Below are 24,954 nucleotides of genomic sequence, written 5' to 3'. Positions count from 1 at the left end.
AGTAGATTACATCATAATCCTGGAATATAAATCCATTTTGCAGCATCCAGCTCTATATTTGTTATTATTCTAATTAGTAATTTAGTAACTCCTGACCCTTTTTTTTCCTGCAATTGAGTTTTAGACTTTTTTTTTTTTTTAATGAGACAGTCTTGAGCTGTCACCCAGGCTGGAATGCAGTGGCATGATCTTGGCTCACTGTAACCTCTGCCTCCCAGGTTCAAGCGATTCTCATGCCTCAGCCTCCCAAGTAGCTGAAATTATGGGCGTGTGCCACCATGCCTGGCTAATTTTTTTGTATTTTCAGTAGAGATGGGTTTCATTATGTTGGCCAGGCCGGTCTTGAACTCCTGGCCTCAAGTGATCCACCTGCTTCAGCCTCCCGAAGTGCTGGGATTACAAGAATGGCCAATTTTGACTTTATAAACTTTAATGTTAAAGAGTCAATTGGAATTGCAACTATTTAGTTCTGAGTTTCAAAAACTGAAAATTTTTAAAGGGAAATTTCAGTTTTATTATATTCTATTTTTATTAATATGGTTGGAATTGAAATCTAAGACTTCACTATATTTTAATCTAAATGTCATTTTTCTTCCATACAGGAGAAGAGACCTCGGAGTAAACTTCCCAGAGCTCTGAGAGGTCTCATGGGTGAAGCCAACATTCGTTTTGCTCGAGGAGAACGTGAAGAAGCGATATTGATGTGCATGGAAATCATAAGACAAGGTGTTTTCTGTGGGGATTTTATTAATAATAGCAGTTTAATAGTCTAACTTAAAACAAATGGGGTAGTACTTCACAGTACTATTTGGAAAATATGTTCAGAAGCTTAAGGGTGATTGTGGTAATGGTAATTGCCACTTTTCACAAGAAAATGAAAATCTCAGAGTATGATTCAATGAGATGTCCTTAATATTTGGTGAATTTCACAGTTACCTTTTTTTTTTTTTTTTTTTAAATGTTTCAGTTGAAGGATTTAGACTTTTGAATTGTCAGTATGGCAAATACATTATATTAAAACCACTTGAAGAGCTTTCTTTTTTCCTTTTGTTTTCTAGATCATGCAGTACTAGATTATGTTATCTATTTTTTGGTAAAAGACAGTTTAAACTTGTCATCTTATCTCTCAATTAAGTGATGCGTCTTGGGCATATTGAATGATACCTTCAGTGTGGTTTTTTTTTTAACTAAACTTATATTTATTGTTTTCTTTCCTTGATATGTTGCCAAATTATGCTCTGCAGAGTGGTTTAGATAGCTGTAATACAGTAAACTTTCATCTTTTCAATAGTTTGGCATTTCTTTTTGGTTAGACTAGGGTCCTTTTAAAAGTCTTACTATAATTTCCCGGATTATTCCTTAGGGTAATTTGAGGCTACTGCTTAAGATTAAACAGACTTTTTCCTTTAGTATATTTCATTTGGTTCCTACTTTCCAGTATTTGTTCCCTTTATTTTAGTTTGTAATTGTTTTTGACAAAAATCGTTGACTTTAATACCTCATAATCTTTGAATTTTGTTTCAGAAACAGTATTTCAGAAATGTAGATTAGCCAGTCACTTTGATATCCATTTAGCTGCTGCTTAGGGATCATCTGTTCATTCAGACCATACTCCTTGGTGTGGGAGCTAAATCATGAAGATTTAGCCCCACTGATGTGGCTGGTGTTTATTGGGATGAACTTGCTGATACTCAGCCATGTTTATCCTGAGCAAAGGGGGATTTTCATGAGGAAGATGTGGTAGAGATTAGGATTTTCATGAAATTATACCTTGCTTAGAGAAAACAATGCTTTAAAAATGCTAAAAATGTATGAAAATAAAGCAGATATAATCTAGCATTTATTTTAACTTGTCTTAAGCAGTTTGTATAATTCTGCTAGAGTGATTTGAAGAGTTTAGGTATTTAAAAAAAGACACACAGTTTGAACCGTGGGATTGACATCAACTCAAGCCTCTTCTCTCAGCCAATGGAATTTATTTTTTTAATTTGTTATAGCTCCTCTGGCTTATGAGCCATTCTCTACTCTTGCCATGATATATGAGGACCAAGGTGACATGGAAAAATCATTGCAGTTTGAGTTGATTGCTGCGCATTTAAATCCCAGTGACACAGAAGAATGGGTTAGACTGGCAGAAATGTCTCTGGAACAAGACAATATTAAGCAGGCTATTTTTTGCTATACAAAAGGTAATTAAAATTTTTTTTTCTCACTTTTATAAGATGTTACATAGTAGGTTTTTTGATCATTGTATTTGCTACTCTGGAGTGTTATTTTGGCTGAGATAAATTTGTTTCTATTGTCTGTTATTCTAGAGGTAAGCATTTGGGGTTCCTCTGTTCTCATGTTTGTCAGGGACTTTTTGAGTGTTGTGAGATAATACAACACAAAAGTTGGTAGATGAATAGTACCTTCAGTTTCCCACTAAGATCAGTGTTGGTTCTAAGCTGTTCCTTGAGGATTAACATCAGACTAGATTGACCACATTAAGAAGAAGATTACTATTGAGATTCAGATTCTATCTGGTCTTACATCAAACCTAGTCAAGAGTTCTTATGAAAATACATTTATTCAGAATAACTCCTTTTGTTTCATTGATGAATTAGTTTGCTTATTAAATTTTCTGAGAAGATGATGGATCACACCCAGGTACCATGCACCCCTTTTTGTGGTAAATAATTTGTATTTCTTTCTTTTTAGCTCTTAAATATGAACCTACTAATGTCCGTTATCTGTGGGAGCGATCAAGCCTTTACGAACAGATGGGTGATCATAAAATGGCCATGGATGGTTATAGGCGTATTTTAAACCTTTTGTCTCCATCTGATGGCGAACGTTTTATGCAGCTGGCTAGAGATATGGCAAAGTAAGTTTGGAGTGAAACATATCTAGTTGCTGCTGTTAATCTTATTTTGCAAATCAAAGCATATATTTGGAATAGAATGTACCTTTCATTGAAGTTCAAGAAGTGTTTTGCCTTATGTATTTTATTGTTTTGTTTTTTGAGACAGGATCTTGCTCTGTCGCCCAGGCTGGAGTATAATGTCGTGTTTATAGTTCACTGCAACCGTGAACTTCTGAGCTCAAGTGATCCTGTCACCCAGCCTCCTGAGTAGCTGGGACTACAGGTGCACGCCACCACACCTGGCTAATTTTTAATTTTTTTTTTGCAGAGACAAGGTCTTGCTGTGTTGTTCAGGCTGGTCTCGAACTCCTGACCTCAAGCATTTCTTCTTCTTTGGCCTCCCTAAGTGCTAGGATTACACATACGAGCCACCATGCCCAGCCCTGTATTTTAGGTTGTACTGAATTTTCAGTACTTTTCTGTTTCCAAGTCAACTGTGTCATTGCTTAGAAAAATTGTGTATGTAAGGTTACATTTCAAGTGCTCAGAGGTTTAAAAATGGGACACATCCTAAAAGGATGAGTAAGTTCTCAGGTTTCCAAACTTAGTCGAAATTGTGTATATTTGCAATAATTAAAAAAGTATTTTTTATTGCAGATTTGCCAATGAAATGTTAATGGTTTGGGATCTTCTATTATTTTATCTTGAGCCAGTATATAATATTTTAAGACTATAAAAATTCTCTTTTACCATTGGCAGATTATTGACTGTGATATATATTTTATTCTAAAATATACCCTACTACATTTACTTCTCTGGTATGCTACACAGCAAAACAAAGTAGGAAACATTTTTGCTGAGTAATGCCTTGTGATATGCTTTCTATTCTAGGGATATCAGATGATATTTTGTTCTAGGAGTAACCATCTCCATCAGGGTACATTAGGGGTGACCCTATTAATTCCACAGCCTTTATCACAATGATGCTTAGCTGTGAAACTGTCCCTTACCCTCCCAGGGATGGGTTGCATAGGACTACTAGAAAACATTTCTAGGAATTTTGCTGAGGCAAGGCAATCCTAAGTTGATCCCTGATGGAATACCATGAGCACTGAGGGTCTTCTTAGGTTATTTGCTGTTAGTTAAATCTGTAGCTGTCACAGTGGTTAGTCCAGTAGCCTTTGACTTTGTGAAATGTTAGGTGGCCTATGATAGTAAATTGGTTTTCCACGTCTATTAGATATAATACTTTTTTGGGAAAGAGTGATGATTGTCAGTTCTGCCACTGCCATTGAGGTCTTTCCTACCTGGAATTCTATCACTGTAACTTCTGTTTAGGCTTTCCCTTTGGTCCCTACTTTCCCTCCAGAAATATTATTGAATATATCTTTGGCACTAGGTACTGTACAGGAAACCAGGGTATCTACTGTTGAGCAAGTTTTAAAAATCCCCTGTTCTTGTATAGCTTACATTTCAGTGAGAGAGATAGGCAATAAATAAACAGCTAAATATGTAGTACATCAGATGTTGATAAGTGATATGAAGAAAAATAAAGCAGGAAAAAGGGATAGGAATTTGATGTTTGGGGTGGGGGTATGTTATTTTTAGATAGAGTGATTAGAGAAGGACTTAATTCTCTGTTTTATGGTCCTACTGACTAAAGGTGCATTGAAGTAGGTACGAGAACAGATATTCAGGGAAGAGTATCACAGGTAAAAGAAATAGCAAGTACAAAGTATGGTTAGGGAAGCTGAAGAATTAAGGGGAGCAGTGCACAGAGAGATCAGAAGAATAGATCTTTAGCCCTTTTGGGCTATTGTAAGGGCTTTGGCTTTTATTCTGAATGAGTTTGGAAGTCACTGGAGGGTTCTGAGTAGAAAAGTGACATAGTCCAACTTAAATTTTAAGTGCATCAATTCTGGCTGCTCTTTTGAGAACAGACTGAATAGTGGAAGGGCAGAAGCATGGAGACCAGTTAGGAAATTATTATAGTGATATATAGAAGGGAAAAATGGTAACGTGGACCAGGATGTAAGCAGCAGGATCTGGTACGAAGTAATCAGATTATGTATGTATTTTGAAGGCTGAGCTCTCAAGATTTTCTGATGTATTGAATATGAGGGGTGGGTTAGGGAGGTGGACAGGGTGTAGAGGACTGAACCCTTAGGCACTTCAATGTTTACAAGTCAGGAAGAAGAAACAGCTGGGAGACTAAAAGGAAATGGCCAGTGAAGTAGGAGGAAACTGAGAACAGCATGATGTTCTAGAGTTTAATTGAAGAAAGCACTTCAAGGAGGAGGGATGATCATCTGTGTGAGATACTGCAAATAGATCACATAAAATGAGCATTGAGAATGGACAGATTTAGCAACAAGGAGATTAGAAATATTGGCAGAGTGGGGAGAGGAAAAATTGATTGGATTAGGTTAAAAAGAGAATGGTAGGTAGATGTGCTGGAAATATGTGGGATGTTCTGATTTAATTCTGTTTTCTTGGTAAAAATATCAAGCAAGGCCATCAACTGAGAGTAGGACTGGGAGACTGCTGGCAGTTTGAAGAGAGAGAGAAGATGTTAATAGTTGTCTAGGACATTACTGCCCCACAGACTGGCAGTATTTGCATCACCTGGAAGCTTGTCAGAAATGCAGGATCTCAGGCCTGCCCCAGCTTTACTGGATCTGAATATGCATTTTTACAAGATAGCCAGTTGATCCATATGCACATTCAAGTTTGAGAAGTACTGAATAGGTAACTAGTAATACTGCTTATCAGTACCATGGACCTGCTTGAGGCTATTGGTCATCAATTTAGAGTGAGACCAGTCGACATGGTCAGCTGGGCAGGTGGTGGTGAAGAGTAGATATAGTTGTATTTTAACCAGGCTTGGGGTTTTGTTGAGTGATTTTGATCAAGGGAGAGCAGGGCAAGAGGACTGAGGATGTATGCAAAGGAATAATTATAATGTTGGGTCTTGGAGAAGGAAGAAAGTGAGCCTAGGCAGGGTGTAGGCGATGGTGAAAAAGTGGTAGGACCTATGCTTTGTGTATCTGTCGAGGTAGAAGAGTTGGTATTGGATTACAAGAGGTAATGAGCTGGAATGATAGGAGGTAGCTTTTGGAGAGTGAGATGCTTGAAATTGTAACACTGTTACTGACACTGCACATTTTTTCTGGATCAGTTTTGATTATGATTTTAAGGAAATATACATTCCTCTCAAATTCTAAGAAAATGAAAATCACTGTTCATTGTTAGATAGCCTAAGCAAAGAAATGAGTTTTATAATTGGAATTAAGTAAATATTCATCCATTTTGCCACCTTTTTTTTAGGAGTTACTATGAAGCCAATGATGTTACTTCTGCTATTAACATAATTGATGAAGCTTTCTCAAAACACCAGGGCCTAGTCTCCATGGAAGATGTTAACATAGCAGCTGAACTATATATTTCTAACAAACAGTATGACAAAGCTTTGGAGGTAGGAATGCTTATGTGTTTCTCCGTTAGGTTTTGAACGTGTTTCTGTGTTCTAGAAATTCTTAAAAATTGGCAGTTCTTCGTTTTAGTTATATATTAAATTATGTATATATTTAAACTCCATATGGAAACAAGTGATTTCTAGATTCTATAGCAATTCAGTATGAAATATGAAGTATAGTTACATAATAAAAAATATTGCCATTATCACAGGTGCTAAGTATGTCTGTACTTCAGGGTAGTAGGACTCAACAGTCAGATGAATTGCTGTGATTTGGTTCTTAAGCTGGTTGGGGGAAAGTAGGTTGGTTTGATATAGAGAAGTTATATACATTGAGTTTGCATTAGTTAATAGGATATTAAAATGTTAATGTGTCACAGGGTTTCTCATTTTTAAAAGACTTACAGTTTCTTTTTATAGCCCATCTTTATATTCAGGATTATTTGAAATAACTGTACAAATCTTCGCATTATGAAAAAGTTTTTCATACGTAACTATTTTATTTCCTTTCTTCTGTCCCATTCTTTTAGGTAATTACAGATTTTTCTGGAATTGTGCTGGAAAAAAAAACTTCAGAAGAAGGCACCTCAGAAGAGAATAAAGGTTGTAGTTTCCTCTGCTTAGGAAAGTGTATATAATCCTCTCTTGGTCATAAGGTGGCGTTTTATGGGGAAAATTTATTTCATACTGTGGTGAGTTGATAGTTAATGTTCTCATAATAAGTTTTCCCAAGAAGAATTTTTTTCTGAGAGATTTCATATCTTGTGAGTATTGACTTACAAGTAATCTTTAAAAAAATTTGTTTTGAGTCCCTTTTATTTCTTAGTATGTCCATTTGAACATGGCATTTTTCATTGACAGTCCTTTTCATTCATTTTTATAGGAAAAAAATGAATTACTAAAGTTTATCAAAAACCTTTAGCACTGAAGCAATTTGATTTTCAAATAGGACCTAAAATGCTCTTATTTAAAACATTCTACTTTAAGCTTAAGCATTCACATAATAAGTAGAAGCTAATATGATTACCCTACATTGTTAGAAAACTCAAATGTGTAATTAATGATTGGGTTAGAAAGTTATACCTAAGTGTGGCTTGCAGAGTCTCTTTGTACCATACTCATTAACTTATTCTGTAAAAATACTGACATTCAAGACCCTATATCAAGTTGTAGCAAAATTGATCTCTATGAGCAGAATATATAACCCGGCTCTTGTAAGAGAATTACTGTATAGTAACTTCAACCCCTTCCCTGTGAGGATTTTGATGGAATCTGCAGAAGGGGCAAGTGAGCTAGTACTGAGTCCTGCGTGGTTCAAAACAGCTCCCTCCCTGGCCTGTCATCTTGCCTAAAAATCCGTCATTATGTAATCCTTTGCGCTAAGGCATAATTATTCAAAAACAAAAACTGTTATTTAAAATATGATCCATCCTAATGGCGAGTAGTAATTCACTTACACAAGCCAGTCTGTGCTAATTCATAGAGAGTAAGGCCCAAGGTGAGATGTGGGACAGATAAATGTTAAAGTGGACAGTTGTTGGGGAAGGGAAACCCAGTTCGGTAAGTTTCTTGTAAGGGACTGCTGGGTGTGTGGAGAATACGCAGATGAGTATGACATTTCCTGTTCTCAAGGAAATGGAGGGGGGAAGAGGCGTTCAGATGAAGTGCATACAGTTTAAGAGTTGTGTGATAATTTCTGTAGCAAAGTTGATGTTATGGAAAAATAGAGGGCAGTGTACAAGGATCAGAAGATGTTTATAGAGGCCAGTTTAAGCAGATACCCATGGAGAGTGTGATCCAGACTGAGTCACAGGGTGTAGGAGCTCTGCTTGGAAGAGCAGGACCAGATCGCAGTCTGTGGTTGGGGCTGTTGATCATCAGGGTGGTGTGAATGAGTAGAATAAGGAGTAAATTGCAGATGGAAGCATGGATTAGGGCACGCGAAGGAGGCTCTGCCAGTTTCGATACTTTATTAGGACCTGGCCTAGGTACAAGCCAAGGCCCAATTAAGTTATTATTTTACTGCCATAATTTCTGTTTAAGATTTTTCTTAATTGTGTTGAAAATCTGTGCTTTGTTTTTGAAAAATATTAGAGAAATATCAAGTTCTGTTCAAGTTTTAACTGTCACTAATCAATTTGTTGTTTAATATATTTTACTTTCTTCCCTCCCTTCCTTCCTTCCTGGTACATATTAACATAAATCAACAACAGGTTAGAGTTTAAGTAGTGGCTTCTTTGTTTTTTAGTATGTAAAATAATGGTGCATCTGAAATCTGGCAGCTTAGAGTTGATGAAATAACTTTAAAGAAAAAGATATGTCCAGAAGACTAGGAAATTAAAACAAATCCCCCAAAGTGAGCAAAGGTAGTTTTTTAGTATGCATTTTTAAAAAGGAGACTATTTATTGGTAGATTATGCATTTTCTGTTGATGGTCACATTTTTAAATTCTTCTAAATATGAAAGACCTAATAGGAGTTCTGGAAAACAAAGTATCAGTGACACAAAGACAAGCTTTTTAAAAGATGGTGTTGTTAAATGTTAGTTAATAATATATAAGCTGTAGGGGCTATAAATATATATACTACTTTCCTTAGCATTGTCAAATTGCCATTAAAGTGTCTAAATACTTACTCTCAATCTCCATACTTACCTGTTTGAACTGTTAACAGTTTGTGTACCTGCACAGGTCCCAGACTATAGTTTGAGTAGCACTGCCCTGTAGCATTATTAAGTGACCTTCTTACCTTTTTAAATATAGTTGGTCTGAATTCTACATTGTCTCATATTGAGATTGTGACACCTGTTTTTTTTGTTTGCACCTGCCTGCTATACCTTTGTCCTTTCATTTTCAGCTTTCTTGAATCACTTGATTTTAGGCATACATCTTGTATTCAACATAAGGTTGAGTTTTACTTTCTGATTTGATATGAAAGCAGGGTTTAGACTTATGCATCTATACACACTATATCTTTAAGGCCTATGCTGAGATTTAAAGTATTTCATATACTATACTTTTCTTGCTGAAAGTTAAAACACGTAAATATATTTTATTGAACAGTATCTTAGTCTGTTTGGACTTCTAAAACAAAAGACCTTAGACTGGGTAATGTATAAACAACAGAAATTTATTGCTCACAGTCCTGGAGATTGGGAAGCCCAAGGCACCAGCAGATTTGGTGTCTGGTGAGGGCCCTTTTCTCACAGATGGTGCCTTCTTGCTGTGTCCTCACGTGGCAAACGGGACAAACAAGCTTCTTCAGACCTCTTTTACAAGGGCACTAATCCCACCCACATAGTCACCTCCCAAAAACCCACCTCTTAATAACTTCACCTTGGGGGTTAGGTTTCAACACAGGTATTTTGGTGGGACACCAACATTTCAGACTGTTAGCAAACAGCATTTCTAGAAAGAAAATCAAAGTGATACAGTTGGAATACAGAACCCATACATGATAAAGATAGAATCCCATTTTAGTAAAGTCAAAGGCTCATTAAAATGACTGCATTGTGTTTAGGCCTTAGACAGGTGACCTTAGCTACTATCTACAGAAGGAAATATGTTGTGGATACAGCCTTGAGTCAGACATGGTTCTTGTCCTCATGGAGCTCAGGGCTTAGTGTGAGTAAATTTACATGGTAGGTAAATTCTGCTCTCTCATTGAGCAGACTAAATATCTCAACTGTATTGCTGATACCAGTTACTGTCCTAGAACTCAGTGATAAAAACAGCCTCTTAATTAAACTTGTCCAAATCCTCCTATAACTTGGTAATTTTAGGCAATCTATATTGCCTCCCCTCAGTGTTCATGAGAGATTGGCTCTAGGACACCCCTCATACCAAAATCCTTGGATACTCAAATTCCTTATATAAAATAGTGTATTATTTGCATATAACCTATGTATCTTCTTCTGTATACTTTAAATCATCTCTAGATTACTTATTAATGGCAAAAACCACAATTACTTTTGCACCAACCTAATAATACAATGTAAATGCTATGTAAATAGCTGTTATACTATATTGCTTTTTAAGTTTGTATCATTTAATGATATATATATACACATTATATGTATACACATATATATTATATATATTTTTTTTTCCCTTAACATTTTTGATCTGCAGTTGGTTGAATCTGCATATGTGGAACCTGAAGATATGGAAGACTGGCTGTACTATAATTTATATGACAAGTTCTGTAAAACAGATACAGTTATTTAATTCTTGAAGTAATTTTTTATTTCACCACTTACGCTACATCTGTAATGTCCTCTATACTTCAGGTTTTTCTGAAGCAAAAACATGTAAACTTATTTGGAATTTATTAGACTTTGCAAAATACTTTAAATGTGGATAAAAATTCCTTTAATTTCCCAGGGCTTTAAAAATTATTTTGCTGTAATGAGGTTTTAGAAAATAACACAGTATTATTTTATCCTTTTCTTAGCCTGTTTCTAGTGAACACTAAAAAGACTTTTCAATTCAAGAAAAAAAAAAGAGAGGGTTCATATATCCTCATTATTTTTGTCATTTTAGTTCTCCGTAGTTTAGTAGAAGGTGTGAAAGTAAGTTTCACATAAGTACATAAAGTGTTAGAAATAGAATAGGAAGCATACTTGCTACCAAAGGACAGACTCAGAGAGATATAAGAACTTATTAGTAGAGTTGACCACACTAAGAATTGACTGTAGAATCGTTTGCTTTGATTGAAATAAATGAGGCCTTACATAGAAGATACACATCTTAAACTTGCCTATAGGAACTGCTTCTTGTCTGTGTATTCCCCAGCTCCTGAGAATGTCACCTGCACTATACCTGATGGCGTGCCAATAGATATCACAGTGAAGTTGATGGTCTGCCTTGTACATCTCAACATTCTTGAACCACTTAACGTATGTAACAAGATCTGCACTTGAGATACTTCAGATCAAATGCACCATCTGTTTTCTTTAGATGTCAAGAAATTATAACTTGACCCTAGAGTTTCACATTTCTTAATAACCAGGGAGGTAACAGTAGGCATCAAATAATTTTGTGTGAATACATTATGAAAACTAAAATTGTTTTGCAATTGGGCTTACAGTAATTTATTTTTCTTTTAAAATAACAATCTAAAGATCATAATTTGAGATTGTCTTTAGACAATTTGAGATTGTCATTAGACAATTAGACAATTGGTAATAATTCTGACAGCTATTCTTTTTTGCTGACTTTGGACCAAGTATATTATTGAAAAAAAAAAAGTACTTAGCATCTACTTTGTAAACCTTAGGATAAGGTATTGAGTAAAATATACAAATCCATACCCTCATGGGTTGGGATGCTTTTTTGTTTTAATGGGATTCGATAATAAAACAAATAACATATACAGGACATTGGCTGGTGATAAGTGTTCTGGAAAAAAAGGAGGAAAATAAGGAATATTGGGGGCAGGGAAAAGTTGCAGTTTTCAATAGGGGATGAGGTGACATTTGGCTGGGCACCATGGTGCACACTTAAAATCCAAGCACTGGGAGGCTGAGGCGGGCGGATCTTTTGAGCTCAGGAGTTCAAGACCAGCCTGGGCAACATGGTGAAACCCTGTGTCTACAAAAAATACAAAAAATTTAGCTGGGTGTGGTGGCATACACCTGTAGTGCCAGCTACTTGGGAGGTGAGGTGGGAGGATTGCTTGAGCCCAGGAGGTAGAGACTGCAGACCCTGTCTCAAAAAAAAAAAAAAAAAAAAAAAAGGTGACATTTGAATAATGACCTGAAGGAAGTGAGGAAGTAAACCATGGGGATATCTAAGGAAACAGCTTTCCAAAAACATTAGCAGACACAGAAGCCCTAAGGCACAGGATGTTGTGCTGGTTAGAGGAAGAGCAAAACAGATTAGCTGTGTCTTAGTTCCCGCAATGCCTGTCTTTAAACAGATCCACAAAATGTGTTCAATGGGTATGAGTTATTTAAAATAAAGATGCAGAAGTGAACAGAAAATTGATCATATAAAGCTGGTTTTATTAAGCCTTGCTCCTTTTCAGCTTGCGTCATATAACTGATATGTAGTTTAAAAAGAGAGCTATAGACTTTGGGAGGCCGAGGCGGATAGATCACTTAAGGCCAGGAGTTTGAGACTAGCCTAGCCAACATGGTGAAACCTTGTCTCTACTAAACATACAAAAATTAGCTGGGCCTGGTGATATGCACCTGTGATCCCAGCTACTCAGGAAGCTAAGGCACGAGAATCACTTGAACCCAGCAAGCAGAGGTGGTAGTGAGCCGAGATTGTGCCACTGCACTCCAGCGTGGGTGACAGGGAGAGACTTTGTCTCAAAAAAAAAGAAATAAACCTATAGATAGATGTGCATGTTTGTAATGAATGTTTAACTTCAGGCTTTTATTTGTGGTCTAGCCTCTCTTGACAACACTAGTAGAACAGAATCCTGAAGATATGGGAGACCTATACCTAGATGTTGCTGAAGCTTTTCTGGATGTTGGTGAATATAATTCTGCACTTCCCCTCCTCAGTGCTCTTGTTTGCTCTGAAAGATACAACCTTGCAGTAGTTTGGCTTCGTCATGCAGGTAACACTTTTTTGTGGGAGGAAGAAGTTTTAATCATATAAGCAGCCAAGAACTTACTTTCCCAAGATGGTAATAATTATTATAGTGCAAGTATTTCTGGTTTCAGGGGAGTTTTTTGAAAGTCAGTGTTTTAAATTGTCTTGCTAGGCTACTCAGTGATTTCCCCATCACTAATGCTTTGGAGGAACGATTTACTTAATGATGCCAGAGGGAAGTAGAAGGACTCATTTCCCTTAAATGCCTGTCTTGAACCTGTCTTAACCATAGGCTCTGGTTTCTAGTAAAGGATTATCAGACTTGGGGCAAAATCTAATTTTGAAGAGTTTTTATAGATTTAATATGTTATTTTGGGAAAAATTAATATATTTTTCAATGCTCTTTGAGCCATACATGCTTAAAATTGGGTTTTATCAGCCATTTATTACACTGTGCCTAAGTCCATAGTAATCTGAAGTGAATCATTTAGACTGGAAAAAATAGCTTAAGAAACATGACTAAATCTTTTGAAGAAATACATGAAAGCAAAAAGTATTCTAATAGGATTTCTTATTGAGTTAACATAAAAGACGCATTAAAAATCGAATAGTCATGGTTTCAAATACTGTGTGATGGCAGAAAACTCTAATGGCTCTTACATGAAAGCAAAAAGTATTCTAATAGGATTTCTTATTGAGTTAACATAAAAGACGCATTAAAAATCGAATAGTTTTGGTTTCAAATACTGTGTGATGGCAGAAAACTCTAATGGCTCTTAAGTATTATATGATGACAGAAAGTTCTCTATAACTAGAGAAGCATTGATTGGCATTTTGGGTCAGTAGTGCACTCACATCATAGATATGAACTAGGAAAGAGAGCACTTAATGATTAAGATAACACTTCGTTTAGATGAATGAATATGAATACAAATGTAATACCATCATGAAAAGTTACATTATTTGTGAAATTTGAATTTTAAAGACATGAGCAGGATATTTGAGTTTTTATTGCCTTTCTAATTAGGGCTGTGATATTTAAACTGCTCCTGTGTTACTAATAGTATATACTTTAAACATCCTATTTAGTCATGATTCTGATAAATGCTGTTTCCATTTTGAGCCCATGTGGCTTGAGATGAATGAAAGGTAAAATCTCAGAGTCATCTAAAAATCGTAAAGAAATTTGGGATCAGTATATAAGAAAGATAATTAGAGGAATTCAGTGCTTGTAACATAACAAAATAACAAAATATTTTTAAAGTGAAAAATGAGAAAATGTAAGAAATGTCACTGTGATGATCCATCCATATTAGTGTTCTTCCTTTATTATCAAAATTTAACCTAAAGATGATGGTCATCATCTAATAATAATGAAATTATTATTTTAAAGTAAAATGGGCTAATAAAACATACCCGTGAGTTACACTGGTCTGCCAGTTGTGCGCTCTGGTTTATATATACAAAGATGTTTACTGTAGTATTATTAGAGTAAAAGTTTAGAAACAACCTAAATGGCAAATAATATAATTAAATAATCAATTTGATTACTATGTAACCATTCAAGATGCCAATGAAGACAGTGTTTAAAATGTAATGCTCAATGAATAAAGCAGAACCCTAAACTATATGTATACACTGATTACTCCTTAGCAATTTAAATTTATGAGAGATCGACTGATTAATAGAGATTAGGGATAGTTTTAAAGTACTAGAAATACACATTCATTTCTTGTTATAATTTTTTACATTGCTGTATTTCTTTTAAAATGGAAAGTAATTTTGGCCAGTTTACAAATCTGTAGTTCATACTTATGCTTTATTTTAACATCATCTTAGAATGTTTAAAGGCCTTAGGCTATATGGAGCGAGCTGCCGAAAGCTATGGCAAGGTGGTTGATCTGGCCCCACTCCATTTGGATGCAAGGATTTCACTTTCTACCCTTCAGCAGCAGCTGGGCCGGCCTGAGAAAGCCCTGGAGGCTCTGGAACCAATGTATGATCCAGATACTTTAGCACAGGATGCAAATGCTGCACAGCAGGTGGGCCATGTCACATAGAGGGAAGTTTTTCTTGGTACATTATATTTTAGAATTTTCTCCTCAGTTAAGGATGTCTCTACAGCTTATATCCAAAATTTTATTTTAGTGTATTAAATTCAATGTTTTTGAAAAATGATTTTAAGTATTAGGTTTCAGCCACTTATTACAAATTATAGTTTTTAAAATATTGACTCTTAATTATTGTGAAAGACCATAAAGCAAATGTTATTAAAGTTTGGTTTTTAAAAATGTTTCTATGCAAATAAAACAATTTATAGAAAAGGAATCTTGTTAGGCTCATCATCATGTGCTTATTTGTTTAGGAACTGAAGTTATTGCTTCATCGTTCTACTCTGTTGTTTTCACAAGGCAAAATGTATGGTTATGTGGATACCTTACTTACTATGTTAGCCATGCTTTTAAAGGTGGGTAATGATCTTCATGTTAGCCTTGTTGACTTTTAAAATGTTTAGTATTTCATTTAAACATAGCTTATACTACTTGATAATTGTTTTACTTCATTAAACTCAAACTTTTTAAAGTGAAAGATAAAAAAAAAGCTAGAGATTATTGGTATATGACTGGAAGTTCTTGACAGTAGCTTAAGTGAAAATCTTCCCTAGTACATATTTAGAAAAGTGAGCACTATAGGACTATCAGATATTGGCCCTGTAGACAGAACTATGTGCCAAAATTACTCACTTTGCAAAAGTATTTTCCAGATCTAATATTCTTTCTGAGTCTGGCTTATTTGCAGGGAGGTAGCTCTGTGGGTGTGCCTCTGGGGATGTGTGTGTATACATGTTATAATATTAATGTGAATTGCCTTTTTTCTTTCTGAGGTGAGGAATGTGACCAAAATTCCTTTGGTAAGAAAAAAATAAGTCAGTTCATTCTAATATTAGCTTTTTAATGTAGTAATTTGGTTTTTTTTTCTTACTGAGGGAGCTTTCAGTCTTGTGGCACCTGTGACCCATAGGTTTTCTTTAAAAAATTATTGTTTAGAGCTGGGTATGGTGGCGTGTGTCTGTGGTCCCAGCTACTCGGGAGGCTGAGGTGAGAGGATCGCTTGAGCTTAGGAGTTCAAATCCAGCCTGAGCCAACATAACAAGACTTTGTCTCTAAACAAAAAAGTTATTGTTTAAAAAATCTGAAATTTTCATCTTTAATTCAGGTAGCAATGAATCGAGCCCAAGTTTGTTTGATATCCAGTTCCAAGTCTGGAGAGAGGCATCTCTATCTTATTAAAGTATCGAGAGACAAAATATCAGACAGCAATGACCAAGAGTCAGCAAATTGTGATGCAAAAGGTAATAACTTCATTTGCATTATGTTATATAAAATCTCTCAAGTGTAATAAACTCATTCAGTGTTAAAAAGGAAAGGCTAAATGTAAATACTTTAAGTTAAAAAAATTCAAAGGAAAGCATCTGCTTGGATCTTCCTGTGAAAGAAGTAAAACAAAACTTTGACTTTTTAAAAAGAAAATATATTTTAAGAAATTTGTGTAGATTAGATGACAGTATAGATTATTTGTCCAGAGACCTCACTTATATATATTCCATTCTCTATGAAATAATTTTTAACAAATGTAGCAATAGTCATAGAAACTCTGAAAATAAGTTGCTGTGAGACCTAGTCTCAAGTAATATAACTTTAAAAGACGACAGCTTCTACCTCTGCAGCTTGTGTTTTCAACCATGTTTCCTTATGTTGTATTTTTCTCTGTGTGATCTGCCTGTTTTCTTTCAGTGATTCCTCACTGGAGGTCCATGGTTAGTTTTTCTTAGGCTCATAAGATTTTGTTTTCTTTTGTAAATTTTATCATGGTGAGGATCACATTACACTGGTGTACCAGGATAGACATTTCATCATCTTGCTCTGTTCTCTTCAGTTATTATATTTAAGGATTGTGTAATATTCCATTGGATAGTGGTTCCATAATTTATTTAATCATTTTCTTATTTTTTGGCATATGATCACTTTTGACAATTTTCTTTTATAAGTAGTAATGTAGTGAGCATTTTCATAGATACAGATTTGTCCATATTTTGATTGTTTAGGATAGATTCTCAGAAGGAAAATTATTGGATCAAAGACAGTAAAATTTTTTATGGCTTTTGATATTTCTTAAGGGCTATAAAAGGGAGGCTTTTTACAGAGAACTAAGGAAGAGAAGGAGGTTGTTAAAGAGACATTTTAAGGCAGAGAAAATTGAGATCAGAAAAAGATAACAACTTGAATCTCAAAGTATGAATTTGAAGTCTTTTGCTAAGCAAACATTTGAATGCCCGTATGTATGTAATCCTCTATCACTGGGGTCCCCAACCCTAGTACCAGTCCGTGGTCTGCTAGGGACTGGGTCGCGCAGCAGGAGGTTAGCAGTGGGTGGGCAAGCGAACATTCCCACCTGAGCTTCCTCTCCTGTCAGATCAGCAGCAGCGTTAGATTCTCATAGGAGCGCAAACCCTATTGTAAACTGCCCATGCGAGGGATCTAGGTTGCATGCTCCTTATGAGAATTGAATGCGTGATGATCTGTCACTGTCTCCCACCACCCCCAGATGGGACTGTCTAGTTGTAGGAAAACAAGCTCAGGGCTCCCACTGATTCTACATTATGGTGAGTTGTACAATTATTTCATTATATATTACAACATAATAATGGAAATAAAGTGCACAATAAATGTAATGTTCTTGAATTATCCTGAAACCATCCTTCTCATCCCCGGTCCATGGAAAAATTGCCTTGCATGAAACTGGTCCTTGGTGCCAAAAAGGTTGGGACCACTTCTCTATGGGACTGCAGTCATAGAAAGTATACTTGTTCTACCCTGGAGGAGATATATCCTAGCTAGCATGGAGAAATGCAGATGGAACTAGCCGGAACTTGTAGAGAACAAGTCCGAATCAGATGCCTGGGAATGCAGGTGGTTAAACTGGCAGAGTAGAAAGAGGTAGTATTGAAGGAGTGTAAGCAACCACCCCTTCTCATCTTTGTCCAGAGAGCACTGGCAACAATTTAGGCTCATGGTTATTAAGCTTATCTTAAAATTGATTATGTGAATTTTTCTAATACTGCTATTTCTGGAAATACAGTGTCCTAACTGGTTTTCATTGGTCTCATTTTAGCAATATTTGCTGTGCTCACAAGCGTCTTGACAAAGGATGACTGGTGGAATCTTCTGTTGAAGGCCATATACTCCTTATGTGACCTATCCCGATTTCAAGAGGCTGAGTTGCTTGTAGATTCCTCATTGGAATATTACTCATTTTATGATGACAGGCAAAAACGCAAAGAACTAGAATACTTTGGTCTGTCTGCTGCAATTCTGGACAAAAATTTCAGAAAGGCATACAACTATATCAGGTGACTTCCCAGTTATTTAGATTCTTTAATAGAGTAAGTAAATGTACTTTGATTTAGAAGCTACTTTACTTTTGGCTGTCCTATTAATAAACTGGTTAATTCAGTTCATTGGGATTCTCAGAGGCAGTATATGAGAAGATGCACTCTAGGACCAGACTTGCTGGGTTCAAATCCCAGCCCTGACGCCTACTGGCTGCGTGACCTTAGGCTAGTTAGGTAATCTCTAGTGCCACAGTCTTCCCACTTATAAAAGGTTATCATAATACTACCATCTCATAGGGTTATGATGAAGGTTAAAGGAGTTGTTATGCCTTCTAACAATGCTTGGAAAATATTATCATTATTATTACTATTATTATTTTTGAGATGGAGTTTCGGTCCTCTTGCCCAGGCTGGAGTGCAGTGGCATGGTCTTGGCTCACTGCAACCTCTGCCTTCTGGGTTCAAGCAATTCTCCTGCCTCAGCCTCCCAAGTAGCTGGGATTACAGGCATGTGCCACCAGGCCCAGCTAATTTTGTATTTTTAGTAGAGACGGCGTTTCTCCATGTTGGTCAGGCTGGTCTCGAACTCCTGACCTCAGGTGATCCGCCCGCCTCGGCCTCCCAAAGTGCTGGGATTACAGGCGTGAGCCACCGTGCCTGGCCAATGCCTGACAAATATCATTATGAGTTGTTATTCAGTACTGCAGCTATAGTGGGCAAGGAGAGAAACAGTGAAACCTAAACCACTTGCTTCTTAGTTTAAAAGTTTTGTTGAAAGTAGAAATAAGATGTAGAAACACTAAAGCAACATTTTCTGGGAAAAATCTTTTATTGCGTAGGAGAGTTTTGCTTTAAATAGATTGAAACTGTCTGCTTTTCCTTGTTGGAGGATGGTACATTTCAGTGCTGGTAGGACAGCACTGAAGGGTTTCATTTTTAGAAATCAGGAAGATTTTTACATTATTTTCTCCCTTACCCTCTTCCTGCAATTTTAGGATAATGGTAATGGAAAATGTCAATAAACCCCAGCTCTGGAACATTTTCAATCAAGTTACCATGCACTCCCAAGATGTACGACATCATCGCTTCTGTCTCCGTTTGATGCTGAAAAACCCAGAAAATCATGCCCTGTGTGTCTTAAATGGACACAATGCATTTGTATCTGGTAGTTTTAAGCATGCGCTTGGTAAGTGTCCTGGCACATGACTTTGTAGCGCATAAATAGTGTGGTGAAGAGCCTAGCCTCTCGAGTGGAACTGTCTGGGTTAATTAGCAGCCCTACTGCGACAAATTATTCTACCTCCTCCTGTCTCTGTTTCTTTATCTTTAAAATGGAGATAATAATTGGACCTACTTTGTAGATTACTGTGAAAATTAAATGAGTCAATATAAAGAACTTAAAACAGTGCCTGGCACATATAGTAAGTGGATATAGTAGCAAAAATGATAATAATTACTAATATTAATATTTGTTATTCTTATTAAGCTTTGGTTGTAAAAGGCTGATATAGGTCTTATAAAATTCATTTTAAAGGTCAATTCTCCCTGCTTAGGCCTATTTATTTTTAAAATGATTTTTGTTAATTATGGATGCTTTTGCCACCTGATTTTAATTTGCTATATGCAAAACGTATTCAAGATTTGCTGCAAGTTCATTTCTTTAGGAGATAAGTCTAGATTAAGGTTTATTTATGTAGTGCTTACTAATTCTAATTAAACTCAAGGAAACTTCATTAATCATTTATAATAAGGAATTTCTGTAATAAGGAATCAGAAGTAAACAAGTATTACTTGCAGAGTCTCCTTTAAAAAAAAAGAAGCAAACAAGTGGAAAAATAACTAAATGTTTAAACTTAAAATTAGGCATGCATGTCCGACTGCCTAAAAGCTGGTGTTGCCAGATTTACTTCTTATGAGTAAACTATGGTTTTTGGCTATTTAATACTTTCATGATTCCTTGTGTATGGCTAGTATTTTTATCATTGTTCATCCAGTAACCTCAAACATCAGATGTTGAAACATTCCTCTTTTGTGTGTGCTTTGTGGAATTGTTTTATATTAAGAAAATATAAATATTTTATTTTCCTATATTAGAAACTTTTACAAAAGGTTAAAATCACAGACAAATGGCAGTGTACCATCTTTGCTGCCTAAGAGATTCTGTGGTGCCGTTCCTTCCAGAATAGAAGCCAGAAGGAATAGAAATTTTCATCTATATGTGATACACTATATGTTATTCCTTTATGAGAAAAACTTGCTTAAATTCCCCTATTGCATATGATTAGGCTTTTGACAAGAGATGATTGTATATATGGAATACATGTAATTCATAAAACCCCAAATTCTTATTCTGTTATTGGATACATTTAGCTTTTTCAGAAAAACAAAATAGTTGCTACATTTGGGAAAACAACACCCGTAGCCTAAAAAACAAAACAAAGCTTTCCTCTTCTCACCTCCATGATCCACCACATTTGAATTTATAAAACAGATCAACTGATTCTACGAAAATGTTCCCCAAAACACACATCCTCTATTTTCAAAATAGATTTAAGGTTATAAAATAGATTTAATGATTGCAGCTGATAAATTGTTTATTTTGGAAGTATTACTTTACATGGAAATGTCTAGCTGTGCCTAGAAAAAGTTAGTTTAGTTCCTCATATTAATCTTCATGGTCAGCATACATTCATGGGGAACTTGTTCTAATTATATTTTATAAATTGTTTTAAAATTCAGATTAATAGGTCTCTGGTTGATATTTAAGATAGAATGTCCACCTTATGTATGTTAAAATCAGTAATGTTTGTTTAGCCTTAAAAGTGTTGAAGAAATAAAGAACTCTGTTCTTGTCACACCGTCTGACACCACTGCTCGTTTTCCAGGACAGTATGTGCAAGCCTTTCGCACTCACCCTGATGAACCTCTCTATAGCCTCTGTATAGGCCTGACCTTTATTCATATGGCATCTCAGAAGTATGTGTTACGGAGACATGCTCTTATTGTACAGGTAATTCAAATTTCTTGTTACTTGATTTGTTTCTTAAAAATGAATATACTTAATACTTTTTTAAAAATCCTGCTTCAAAAGTAATACACAATGCTCAGTACACATGACGGGAGTCCCCAACACTTACCCCAGTGTTCAGCACTCAGCGCATAGTTATACTCATGGTTAAGACTTACTACGGCGATATAGTAAAGGTACACAGCCAGATCTTTAGGGACAAAGACACAGGCAGAATCTGGAGGAATGCACTGGCAGGCTTCCGTATGTCTGGTGTCTCAAGGTCTCTAGCCATCTTAGGTACTGAAGATTCACTTAAAGTAGTTTAAACAAAATAATTATACATCCAATAATATGATTGTGCATGTTTCCTTACACCATCACCAACAAATTGTTCTTTTAAAATTTTCTTTGTGGTTCTTATCATAATTTCAAATTATGTTTTGTGTTACCTACTTTAATAGCATGTCTCTTCTAAGAGTATAAAGTCCAAGAGATCAGAAATCTTGTCTGTCTTGTTCACTACTCTGCCTTCAGCACTTACATTTCTATGATTTCATTTTTGTATGTTTGATGTTTCCAAAATATGATATGATATAGATATGTCTTTTATTAAATAGGTGAGAAAGGAAAGAAAATGTTGACTTGAATGGAGTTGCAGGGTCTAGTAAGGGGCTTTTGTTTCTTTTAAAGTAAAATGGTTAAAATAAAGTCTGCATTAAAATGGTGATGACAGTTGAAACTAGGTATGGGTTCATTAAGGTGGTCTCTTTATTGTATATTTGAAAATTTCTATAAGTTTTTTAAAAAACCTGAAAAACAGAAACTTCTAAATTTTTCCTTTTTATATTCTATCTACCTTTTCCTCAAAGCTTTTTTTTCTTCCTTAATGGATACTGTATTAAGTATCCATTAAGTAATGTAGGATTGTGTATAAATTAAATGTAGTGAGCGCTCATTTTGTGCCAGGAACTGGGGACATAGCAGTGAGTAAGTACACAGGTGGAATTTCTTGCCCTCATAAAATTCTGGCAAAAATTGATAGGAAAATCTTATGGATTAACTCATTAAATATGTAAAATATGTAGTTTTTGGGCTTTGTAGGACAAAAATTCATATACTTCAAGGTAATATGGAAGCTAAATTTCAAATTACTTCTATAGTTAAATAGGAGGTTTCAAATGGTTGGCGGTAGAGATGAAACAAGAGGTAATGAGTATATGGAAGTTCATTGGACTAATCTCGTTTGTGTATGTTAAGTGGCTCAAGCCTGTAATCCCAGCACTTTGGGAGGCCGAGACGGGCGGATCACGAGGTCAGGAGATCGAGACCATCCTGGCTAACACAGTGAAACCCCGTCTCTACTAAAAAATACAAAAAACTAGCCGGGCGAGGTGGCGGGCGCCTGTAGTCCCAGCTATAGGGAGGCTGAGGCAGGAGAATGGCGCAAACCCGGGAGGCGGAGCTTGCAGTGAGCTGAGATCCGGCCACTGCACTCCAGCCTGGGCGACAGCGTGAGACTCCCTCTCAAAAAAAAAAAAAAAAAAAAAAATTTCCATAAAAGTTTCTGAGAAGCAGATTTTATTGTAAATAGCGTCATTTCTGAAACTGTTCTCTTATTTTTCTTTCTTCCTGCTACAAGACTATAGTTTTCTGTTACACTACCTAAAAAAAATTTTTTTTATGGTTTATTATCTTTCTTACCTTTATATTGTATTAAAAGTAAAATCATTCATGTTTCCTCACTTCTACCTTTATTTAATATTATATAGACAGTACATTGGGCCCTTTAGTGATTAATTTGATTTAAATGTTTGAAATATAACAAAATGTTTGAAATGTAACATAATGTCAAAATAACTCTTTTCTTTTCCATTTAAACTGTGTGTTTTTGGCTGGGCACGGTGGCTTACACCTGTAATCCCTGCACTTTGGGTGGCCGAGGCGGGTGGATCATTTGTGGTCAGGAGTTTGAGACCAGCCTGGCCAATATGGTGAAACTTGGTCTCTACTAAAAATACAAAAATGAGCCAGGTGTGGTGGCGTGTGCCTGTAATCCCAGCTACCCAGGAGGGTCAGGCAGGAGAATCGCTTGAACCCAGGAGGTGGAGGTTGTAGTGAGCTGAGATCGCACCACTGCACTCCTGTGTGATAGAGCAAGACTCCATCTGGGAGAACAGAATAGAATAGAACAATAGAATTTGTTTTGCAGTTTTTAAATTTGATAATTCACAGTATCTATAAAATAAAGTGGTTGCCCACATTGTCTAGTTTTTAAAATCACTAAATATTATTTGAATAGTCTTTCAGATTATCCTCTTGAATTTGTTAAACATTTCTTAAAGAGCAGCAAGTAATTCCATTATTGTATTAGAGGACCTAGAGGTTCATTTGCATTACAACAATTCATCTGAGATTCCTATTCCTTTTTTCCTCATATTTTTGTCTTTAAATTTGTCTTGTCATTTTTAACTATGAAGACTTGATAGTTCTTTGCAATTAACAGTCAAATAGTCTGCTGGTACTTAAGAGAGCTGTGTGTTTCAGTGGAATAGAGGTCGTAGTCACACAAATAGGTTATTTTATTATGCAGAAAGTATGATTTGTATACTGACCACGAGTATTACTACCCCTAAATAATTCATTTTTATTATTTACCTATTTAAAAGCAGAATTTGTGACCACTTAACTATATAGCAGATCATCTAGAGATCATCTAGAGAATAATTACATTTTATATTCTATATTCATAAATTAGTTGATTTATTCTTAATTATCTGGTCATATATTTGATTACTCAGTTAGGACTCTTGGACCTCTGCAATTTGTAATTTCAGTGGATGATAAAAGCGGAAGCTGTATTAAAAGGCAAAGTGAATATGGGAAGAGGTAAAGAAACAAGTTGTTTTTTGGACTGTTTGACCCACAGGGAGTCAGTGTCATTGTAACTGTGCTCTGAAATAGTTTCTCCATAAATCTTTGACTCAGAAACTTTCAGTAGAAAAAAATCCAGTATTTTAGGTTAAGAGGTTATTAAGGTCCTGAGAAGTAACTTATAAAAGGTAAAATTTACCCTAAAATGTTAAGTATACTCAAGTGAATTTGCTCCTGAGAGGAAACCTTTGTACATTATCATTATTTTATCTCTTGCTCAAGCTTTTAGGCATCAATCTCACATCAAAAAGTTTATTGGCCTATAACGGCACAAGCCAACTTGAAATTATTTTTTAAAAGTTTTGTGTACTTGTAGATTATGAATCTCTGGTAGCTAGTTGTAACGTTTGGCTTTGTTTTCTGTGAATATTTATCCCTGGCTAAAAAAAATTCTTACATCTTCAAAAGAGCTATAATGTTGACACCTAACTACACCGTAATACTACACAGTAATAGGACACTAAGCAGATATGTTTTTAAAAAATATTTGTATTTTCAGCACCTGGTAATGCAGTGGTCTAGTACGTCGTTGTCAAATCAGTGAAATATTGAATTATCTTTCTTTTTTTGGTTAGGGCTTTTCCTTTCTTAATCGATACCTCAGTTTACGTGGGCCCTGCCAGGAATCATTCTACAATTTGGGCCGTGGCCTTCATCAGTTGGGGCTGATTCATCTTGCAATCCACTATTATCAGAAGGCCCTGGAGCTCCCTCCACTTGTGGTAGAGGTATTGTACATTTTTAAAACTGAGACACT

General features: G+C 35.7%; 1 protein-coding gene across 1 annotated transcript in view; it reads left to right on the top strand.

The window, feature by feature from the left end:
• GTF3C3 (general transcription factor IIIC subunit 3) overlaps window positions 1-24,954 on the top strand; it is a 35,643-nt gene that overhangs the window by 7,673 nt on the left and 3,016 nt on the right. The window contains exons 4-17 of the mRNA XM_007965727.3: window positions 603-726; window positions 1,998-2,189; window positions 2,701-2,866; window positions 6,173-6,320; window positions 6,851-6,923; window positions 11,113-11,216; window positions 12,718-12,889; window positions 14,704-14,906; window positions 15,230-15,331; window positions 16,081-16,216; window positions 18,037-18,274; window positions 19,252-19,442; window positions 21,142-21,266; window positions 24,773-24,925. Of these exons, the coding sequence (XP_007963918.1) occupies window positions 603-726; window positions 1,998-2,189; window positions 2,701-2,866; window positions 6,173-6,320; window positions 6,851-6,923; window positions 11,113-11,216; window positions 12,718-12,889; window positions 14,704-14,906; window positions 15,230-15,331; window positions 16,081-16,216; window positions 18,037-18,274; window positions 19,252-19,442; window positions 21,142-21,266; window positions 24,773-24,925 (2,127 nt within the window). The remainder of the gene's footprint in view (window positions 1-602; window positions 727-1,997; window positions 2,190-2,700; window positions 2,867-6,172; window positions 6,321-6,850; window positions 6,924-11,112; window positions 11,217-12,717; window positions 12,890-14,703; window positions 14,907-15,229; window positions 15,332-16,080; window positions 16,217-18,036; window positions 18,275-19,251; window positions 19,443-21,141; window positions 21,267-24,772; window positions 24,926-24,954) is intronic.

Source organism: Chlorocebus sabaeus, chromosome 10 (assembly GCF_047675955.1).
Source record: "Chlorocebus sabaeus isolate Y175 chromosome 10, mChlSab1.0.hap1, whole genome shotgun sequence".
Taxonomy (NCBI): Eukaryota; Metazoa; Chordata; class Mammalia; order Primates; family Cercopithecidae; genus Chlorocebus; species Chlorocebus sabaeus.
This window is presented reverse-complemented; position numbering and strand designations above follow the sequence as displayed.